Source organism: Solanum pennellii, chromosome 11 (assembly GCF_001406875.1).
Source record: "Solanum pennellii chromosome 11, SPENNV200".
Taxonomy (NCBI): Eukaryota; Viridiplantae; Streptophyta; class Magnoliopsida; order Solanales; family Solanaceae; genus Solanum; species Solanum pennellii.
In genome coordinates this window covers 45,289,118-45,298,735 of record NC_028647.1, presented here as the reverse complement: position 1 = coordinate 45,298,735, position 9,618 = coordinate 45,289,118, and the positions used below count along the sequence as shown (strand labels likewise).

General features: G+C 36.8%; 1 protein-coding gene across 1 annotated transcript; it reads left to right on the top strand.

The window, feature by feature from the left end:
- The first annotated feature begins 232 nt into the window (after nt 1-232).
- LOC107003863 lies at nt 233-3,032 on the top strand. The gene is made up of 6 exons (XM_015202122.1): nt 233-506; nt 821-1,161; nt 1,325-1,567; nt 1,664-1,866; nt 2,357-2,507; nt 2,631-3,032. The coding sequence occupies exons 1-6, from the start codon at nt 233-235 to the stop codon at nt 3,030-3,032; spliced, it is 1,614 nt and encodes a 537-aa protein (XP_015057608.1).
- Nucleotides 3,033-9,618: the final 6,586 nt, after the last annotated feature.

The window sequence follows — 9,618 nt, the reverse complement described above, 5'->3', positions numbered from 1 at the left end:
TCTTTCATTCAAACTGAAGATTTGATTCTGGTAAACCGAGCTTTTGTGATTAGCAATGGCGATTTAAGGCATCACATAAACAACAACTTCTTCTTCTGCAGCAGAAACACTAGAATTGATCGAATCAAAGAGAAATCACCCCCTCTATCTCCATCTGTCGGATACCCCTAGATATGTATCAATTACAAGTCAACTCACTGGGTCTGAGAATTATTCATTGTGGAGTAGGTCAATGATAATCATTCTTCGAGCTAAGAGTAAGCTTGGATTTATGCTTGGAACATGTAAGAAAAATGATTACACACCAGAATTGGATGAACAATGGGGAAAATGCAATGCATTTGTTTTGGCATGGATTATAAATACAGTTCCGAAGGAACTACTAAGTGGAATTGTGTATGCTTCAGATGCTGCAATACTGTGGGAAAACTTGAAGGAGCGATTCTATAAAGTGGATGGATCGATGATTTATCAACTTCACAGGGATATTTGCACAATTCATCAAGGTAATCTAACTATCTCAGCCTATTTTACCAAGTTAAGGTTGCTTTGGGATGAATTTAATGCTCTGGTGCCACCTTCTTCATTTAGCTGCGATAGATCTAGAGTTTATGTAGACACATGCAATATTTGCGATTATTTGCTTTCTTAATGGGATTAAATGAGTTGTATGGCCCAGCAAGAAGCCAAATCTTGATGATGAATCCTTTGCCTAATGTTGGCGAAGCATATGCAATGATAGTTTCGAATGAGAGTCAGAGAATTACATCAGGATTGTGTACAGGAGGAGATATAATCTAAGCTACAACATTCTGCGCAGGGAAGATATATTACGGATATAGGAATGCAGGCCAAGGTGATGGAGATAGAGGTGATTATGCAGCAAGAGGAACTTACAATGGTAAGAACAAAGTGAATTGGAATCTGTTCTGTGAGCATTGTAAATTGCATGGTCATACTACGAACATATGTTACAAACTTGTGGGATACCCTGAGGACTGGAATTTTAAGAAGAATAATACAACAAGGGGAGTAAATTTGAACAAAGGAAAAGGTCTAGCAAATAATGTACAAATTGATAAATGTACTGAGGAGGATGCTTTTGGGATAATTGGTGAAGGACATAAAATTGATGCACAAAAACTACATGATGTCAATTCTGTTTGAACTAATTTGCAGGCACTTGCTATGAAGTCAACATATACTCCAGACCAATATCAGAAAATATTGAAATTCTTGAATGAAGAAGAGAAGAATGAATAGATGGTCAACATGGCAGGTAATTTTTAGTGATCTTAATGATCTCTTAGTTTCTCACAGACAGGAGAATTATGATGCAATGAATGTTAATAATAATAATGAAATGTTTGGCACGAAAGGTTATTGGATTGTAGACTCTGGGGCAACATGTCATATGACTTGTAAGCCTGAAAAACTGAGTAATATTAGTGAAAATAACAAGAACACAGGAAGGAGGGTTTATCTACCTAATGGTCAAATTACACTAGTTACTCACTCAGGTAGTTGCATGATACCTGATGGTGGTGCGTTAGATAATGTTTTAGTGGTTCCTGAGTTTATGCATGACCTATTATCAGTGTCTCAATTTACAAGACAATTGAAGTGCTCTGTACATTTCTTTCCTGAGTTCTGCATTTTTCAGGACCTCTTCAATGGAAAGGTGAAGGGGATTGGTAAAGAGTTTGAAGGACTGTATTACTTTCCTAGTGCATATCAAACAAAGGCAAATGATGATGTTTCTACTGCTAATGAAAGATGCTTACTGACCAAGACAGAGTCACAATCATTAAGATGGCATTACAGGATGGGCCATCTTTCATTTAGAGTTTTGAAGGAACTATACAAGTATGTCCTTTAGCTAAGCACACCAAACTTCCATTTCCTATAAGTGTTCTAGAACAAATGCTGTGTTTGATCTAATTCATGTTGATGTATGGGGACCTTACAGATATGCTACTCATGATGGTTTTAGATACTTTCTATTTGTGGATGATAAGTAAAGGATGGTTTGGTTGTTTTTACTAAAATTCAAAAGTGATGTTTTTGTTTCTTTGAGATCATTTTTTGCTTTAGTCAAGACTCAATTCAGTAAACAAATCAAAAGAGTAAGATCAGACAATGGTACTGAGTTTTTTAACAAGGAGTGTAATACCTTGTTTTCCTCTTTGGATATTATTCATGAGAGCAGTTGCCCTCACACTTCACAATAAAATGGAGGTGTGGAGAGAAATCACCGACACATACTTGAGGTGGCTAGAGCTCTTAGGTTTCAAGGATCTATTCCTATTGAATTATGGGGTGAATGTGTATTAGCAGTTGTGTACTTTATCAACAGGATGCCTACTGGTTTGTTACAAGGACTTTCACCTTATGAGGTCTTTCACAAAATCACACCACAGCTAGATCACCTAAGAACAATTGGGTGTTTGTGTTATGCCACTAAATCTGTGACAGATGATAAATTCTCTTCAAAAGCTGATGCTTGTGTAATGATGGGCTACTCATTAACTTAGAAGGGATATTTACTATATAATCTATGTTTGAAGAAATTTATGGTGAGCAGAGATGCGGTATTCAAATTACATATATTTCCATTTAGTCAACTGTAGGATCATTACGTACCAGTTTTCCCTGCACAGCCTTTTCTTGATTCTGATACTACAGTAGTCACAACATCAATTGAAAACGGTGGTGAAACTGAACCAATACATGACATGGTCCATGATGTTGTTAATGATGATCATGACCAGATTGTGCATACTGAGGTGGTTGCTGTTGATGTGCCTAGAACTTCATTCTCCAAAAGGACAGTTTATCCACCTGTTTGGATGAAGGACTGTGTCACTAATGTGAGTGATTCTTTTCACCCTCATTCACTATCCAATTATATTTCCTATGATCACCTCTCTAGTACTTATCAAGCATATTTGAGTGGTATGTCTGTAGATATTGAACCTAACACTTATGAAGAATCTCTGCAAGATAAGAGGTGGATAGAGGCCATGAAGTAGGAAATTGCAGCATTAGAAAGTAATGGTACATGGGAAATTATGAGTTTGCCTCCAGGAAAGAAAGCAATAGGATGTAAATGGGTGTTCAAAATCAAGTATAAAGCCAATAGAGAGGTTGATAGATTTAAAGCTCGGCTTGTAGCAAAGGTGTACAATCAAACTGAAGGGATTGATTATCAAGAGACGTTTTCACGATATGTGAAAATGGTCACAGTAAGATCTATTATTGCCATTGCAGCAACTGAAAATTGGCAAATATTTCAAATAGTTGTTTTTAATGCATTTCTGCAAGGGGATTTATTTGAACAAGTTTACATGGAGTTGCCTAAAGGTTTCACAAGTCAGGGGGAACCTAAGGTTTGCAGACTTTTGAATTCATTATATGATCTTAAACAAGCATCTCGACAATGGAATGCAAAGCTTACGGATGATCTTTTAACATTAGGATATGACAGAGTCAATTTAGATTACTCTTTGTTCACAAAAAGAAAGGAAGCACCATTGGTAATAGTATTAGTATATGTAGATGACCTACTGATTACAAGCAATGATTCCTCACTGATACAAGAAACTAAACAGGTGTTGCATCATCATATTAAAATCAAGGATTTGGGAGAGCTAAGATATTTTTTGGAAATTGAGTTATGTAGATCAGATCAAGGAATTGTTATGAACCAGCAAAAATATGCATTGGAGTTAATTTCAGAGGATGGATTATCAGGAGGAAGACCATCAACAACTCCTTTGGAGTGCAACATGAAACTGACAAGTGTTGAGTTTACACAAGATACTGCTGATGAATTGTTTACTGATGTGAATAAATATCAAAGATTAATTGGCAAACTATTAAACCTTACAAATACTAGACCTGATATTGCCTTTTATGTTCAGTGTTTAAGTCAATTTATGCAGAAGCCAACATATTCTCATTGGAATGCAGCATTGAAAGTGGTAAGGTATATTGAAACAGCACCAAGTCTGGGAATACTTATAAGTTCTGCTAAACAGGCACAACTTACTGGATTCTGTGATGCTGACTAGGCTGCATGTCCTAATAGTAGGAGATCACTTACTAGTTATCTACTGAAATATGGAAAGTCTCTAATAACATGGAAATCTAAGAAGCAAAATACAGTTTCCAGGAGTTCTGCAGAAGCTAAATACAAGAGTTTAGCTGCATTGACACCTGAGATAGTTTGGGTAACAAATTTGTTCAAAGAGCTGAAGATGAAGGTACATGAGCCAACAGTCATACATTGTGATAGTAAATCTGCCATGCAGATAGCAACAAATCATGTGTTTCATGAGTGGACGAAACACATTGAGATTGACTGTCATTTCATACAAGAAAGACTGCAGCAAGGATTAATAAAGACAAGCTATATCAACACCAAGGAGCAGCAGGCTGATTTGTTAACAAAGGCATTGGGAAGGTCTCAACATGATTTTTTGTTAGCCAAGCTGGGAGTCTTGAATGTTTTCAATACATCCAGCTTGAGGGGGAATATTGAAGATAGTGTGGTTAATAGAAATTAGTTACAACTTATTAAGTATAGTAAATACTAGTTCGTTAGTTCCAGCATTGTAATAGTTAATTAGCACTATTAGAAAAGTAGTTACTAGCACATGTATATAGAGGCTTAATCCTCCTTATATGTAACAATTAACACGTGATATTCAATATAAAAAAATTCCCAAATCTCACTCTGTTTTTACAAAAACAAACAAAAAACTTCTAAATGTATTCAATTTATATCAACAATTAACGTGAATAATTTCATTATATACAAAAGTGATTTACTTAATATTTAAGGCAAGGAGTATTAAGTAGTACTAATTACTTCACCTCATTTAGACATATTTATGTGGTTAGGTTTGAGGTACTTGTTTTTTTCTCATTTGATATTTAATATATGAATTGAGAATTTAATTAATTTTAATTATATCGTTCAAATCATATTAAAAATAAAGTGTTTTTCTATCTTAATCCTTTTTTTATTTTAGATTCATATTTGAAATTCGTTATTTAAGATAATAGAATCTTATCAATCTAATATGATTTGAAGTAGGATTACTATAAGATCTAGCAATTTATATTTGTTGGTGAAAAGAGGTACATCTGAAAGTGACTTATTAGAGAGACAAACAAGTCAGTTTTGTAAAAAAAAATTATTTTTTGTCTAAAATATTGTACTTAAGAAGTAGATAACGGTGCACATGAGAAGAGAGGACAACTATCAACTATTATGATGGAATGGTAAGTATTTTTATTATTCATTTAAAAATTTTGGTTTTGAGTCTCCACAAGTATTTCAGTTTCATTTATTTCCATTAAGATTAAGAGGTCTAAATCTGAAAGACCCTCAACTCAAGTAGAACGCATCAAATATGAAAAGGATATACAAAGGAGATTAAAAAATGTGAGAATAAAATCTCTTTCCATTTCTTCCGAGCTTGTTGATGCTGACTCGAGAATTATACCACTAACGGCCCTCGAATCATGGTTAAATTTTAGGAGAGTAAAATCAAGGGAGGAACAAAATTGTACCTGCAATCTTGATGAATAGAATACTCATGTTTTTTTAGATTTTATTTGTCTTGTTTATTTATTTTCCATATGTTTAAAATTTGTTGCAAACAAAGTACTTCAAGCTTCGTCGTTGAGTTTCATCGAGTCTACACTCCGATAAGCCTTGAATATGGGGCATTTATAGACATTGAAACTTTGTGGACTCTACAAGACATGTTCAATTTGAATTGGGACTTTAGAAGGTGTGTTCAATTGCAATTAGAATTCTTGGAGACTATTGTCATGCCCCGAGATACCCCCGAGACGCGCCTAGGACCACAAGTGATCCCAAACTAACCCTGCTGGCATGATCATGAACATACTAAAGATAATAAACTGATGCAAAAACTAAATCATAACTTATAATGAAAAGATGGGGAATACCCATATGCTAAAAATGATATATATGAAAACTGATGAGTTTAATACAATGAAGTTACTAACTCAACACTAAGCTGAAACTAACTATGTCTGAAATAGGCCTCTAAACTAGACTAGAATACTGGGACAAGCCCCAGCTAAATCTAGCAAAAACTGAAACTAAATGACTAAAGACTGAAATGACACTCATGAATGTTGTCCTCGGAGAAGGAGGACTCACCACTGAATCTGCTGAACTGGAGATCGGAAGTCGATCTATGCGTAATCTGAATGCTGAGAACCTGAACCTACATCACGAGAAGATGTAGCGCACGTACGCGTCAGTACTTGAAAGGTACTGAGCATGTAGGATAGAATAAAGCTGAAATAAAATATAACTGAACAAGCACAAAAACAAGTAAAATAATCTGAACATGATATGCTGATTTCTGAGCTAACTGGATGCAATGACCAATTTATAACATGCTGAAACTGAATACTGAATATACTGATAAATGGTCAATGCAGAGAGTCTGACTGAACTGTGGGAGCTACTAATAACCGATAATAAAACCACATGAGCTAAATGTGGAGTTCGATGTATACGCCCCATCGAGAGGACCCAATATACCGTGCCAAAGGTATAAAGGCATGCTGGCGTGATCATTAAACTGATTGCCCATAGAGGGGACTTACAACCTACTTGGCTAGTAGTTCTGGGACTATTGGGTACGCTAAACCCTAGTCCAACTCGGTGTTATGCTACTTCCAATGAATTTTGTAAATTAACAGATTATGTCTAAGTTTCTGTAAAATACTAGATAGCTCAAAACTGAATATGCAAACTGAGAATGCAACAATTAATCTGATAATTATGTATTTATAACTGAAGCATGTATATCTGAAGTGTTTGAAATATTTGACCTAGCATGTATAATTCAAGAACTAAAGAAATACAGAGCTAGGGTTCTAAAATTCATACAATAATCTGAGTAATAACATGATAATCTGATTTGGAACATGTATTTAATAAATTCATGAAGTTCTGTTGAGGTTCTAGAAACCCTAGGTTTAATCATGACAAGAGAATCAAGAATCTGACTGAAAACTAGGGACCCAATGTGTAAAAGGAATCCATTAGTGAAAACCACATACCTGGTGATGAAATCCACGAAAGAATACTTAAATTTTGGGCTGGAACTGTTGGAACTTGTTGCGTTCTTTAACTACGGTTCTTGAGCTTTTTCTCCTCTTTTTCTTCTAATGTTCTAAGTTTTGATTTAATGATTTGACTTAGATATGTTTTAGTTTGTTTCTAGGCTATATGATGATTTAAGGTCGAAACGACGTATCTTAAGGTTTAAAAGAAATGGGAAAATACCAAAAGACCCTTGGGTAAGTTGATGTTGGACCAATCGACGGCCTGGACTGACGATCCGTCGATTGACCGACGCCCCGTCTGTTGGGCCTGTTCAACAAGATTTTACTAAAAGAGGCATAACTTTTTACTCGGAGGTCTGACATTAGCAAGGTCGGTGGCTATGAAAATATAATTCAATTATCTATATGTGGGAAGGTCATGGTACACCTAATTTATTTTGTTCTAAGACTTATAACCATGTGAAGTTGACCCAACTGCATTTCCCCCTTAACTGTCTGCGAAGTCCCACCTACGGTCAGACCTACGTACCGTGCTGGTCATCTGTTGGCTCTTGTCAGAGAGTGGGTGAAGGGGGTCTCGATCGACGGTCATGGACTACGGACCGTAGTCTGACCTACGGACCGTAAGTCCTTCCGTCGACCAACACTTAACCAATTTTCCTGGGCTGAGATTGTTGGGAGTTTCTGATCCCATCAACGGTTGTGCAGGACGGACCGTGGGTCAGGCTACGGTCTGTCGATGGTCTCCTCTGTTGCACCCGCAAATTTTCTGAAAAACTAATTTTTTTGTCTGTTTTAGCTACGGGGTGTTACATTATCTCCCCCTTGTAAACATTCGTCCTCGAATTAAGACAAAACTAGCTGAAATAGAGGAAAGAGTTGCAAACCCCACTACTAAACACTGAAAACTGAGTTTCTGACTGAATTGAATTCCGAGTACAAGCAAATACGCTAAAAATGCAAGTACAAACTGATGGAACATGATTTTTAAGACTGAATTTACGCATGAATGACTGGAAAACTGAAGAGAAACCAGTACCTCAAGCTGGAGCGGAATTGGAAGGAAAGAGGTGAGGGTACTTGGATTTCATGGCTGCTTCTGCTTCCCAATTAGTTCCCTCTACGGACTGAATCCTCCACAAAACCTTGACTGAGCGACTTCTTTGTTTCTCAACCTTCTGACCTGACGGTCAAGAATCATAACTGGTACATCCTCGTAAGAAAGACTATCTTTCACGTCCACACTCTCCAATGGCACTATACAGGTTGGATCACCCACACACTACTTCAAGAGTGAGATGTGGAAGACCGAATGCACTGTTGCTAATCATGTTGGCAATCCAACCCTTTTCATGATACTGTAAGGGCCTACATATCTAGGACTGAGCTTCCCTTTCTTTCCAAATCTCATCAACCCTTTCATAGGTGAGATTTTCGAAAAAACTCAATCATCAACTTGGAACTCTAATTCCCTTCTCCTTACATCTACATAAGATTTCTAATGACTTTGGGTTGTCTTAAGTCTATCTCTAATGAGTTGCACTTTATCCATAGCATAAAGGACTGAATCTGGCCCTATCAAAGCTTCTTCACCTACTTCAAACCAACAAACAGGAGATTTACATCTACACCCATATATAGCCTCATAAGGGGCCATCTGAATGCTGGAATGGTAGCTATTGTTGTAGGCAAACTTAATAAGAGGAGGGTGATCATCCCAACTACCTTTGAAATCGATCATCCAAGCCCTCAACATATCCTCTAGAGTCTGAATGGTACGCTCTGCCTGTCCATCCGTCTGCAGATGAAATGTTGTGCTAAGGTTAACTTGAGTACCAAGACCATTCTGAAATGACTTCCAAAAATGAGAGGTAAACTGAGGACCTCTATCAGAGATGATAGACAATGAAATTCCATGTAACCTCACAATCTTGTTAATGTAAAGCTTGGCATAATACTCTGCCGAATATGTAGTCTTGACTGCCAAAAAGCGAGAAGACTTAGTCATCCTATCAACTCAGTCATCCTATCAACTATCACCAAAATGAAGTCATGCTATCTGCGAGTACTCGGTAACCCTGTGATGAAATCCTTATTGATCACTTCCCACTTCCAAGTAGGAATGTCGATCTCTTGAGTGTCATAACTCCTGGTTTCTGATGTTCTTTCTTGAGTTGTTGGCAATTGGGGCACTTACTCACAAAGTATGCTATATCTCTCTTCATGCCATTCAACCAATAGACTTTCCGTAGATCGCGGTACATCTTAGTGTCACCTGGATAAATAGAATACCTAGAGTTATGGGCTTCTGCAAAAATATGCTGCCTCAACTCGCCCTCATCAGGAACACATAATCTATTGTGGTAGCGAAGTACACAATCTTCCCCTTGGGAGAAAACCTCCATTCTTTGATTATGGACTGCACCCTTAAGTTCAAGCAAGATTGGGTCACTTTCTTGCTTTTCCTTAACCTCCACTACCAAAGATGATTCTGCC

Excerpts from the sequence above, each read along its gene's own strand:
- LOC107003863 (XM_015202122.1), top strand. The coding sequence starts at position 233 with ATGATAATCATTCTTCGAGCTAAGAGTAAGCTTGGATTTATGCTTGGA. Across the intron at positions 507-820 it reads TATTTGCACAATTCATCAAG|GGAAGATATATTACGGATAT; the intron begins GTAATCTAACTA and ends CATTCTGCGCAG. Across the intron at positions 1,162-1,324 it reads AACTACATGATGTCAATTCT|GAGAATTATGATGCAATGAA; the intron begins GTTTGAACTAAT and ends TCTCACAGACAG.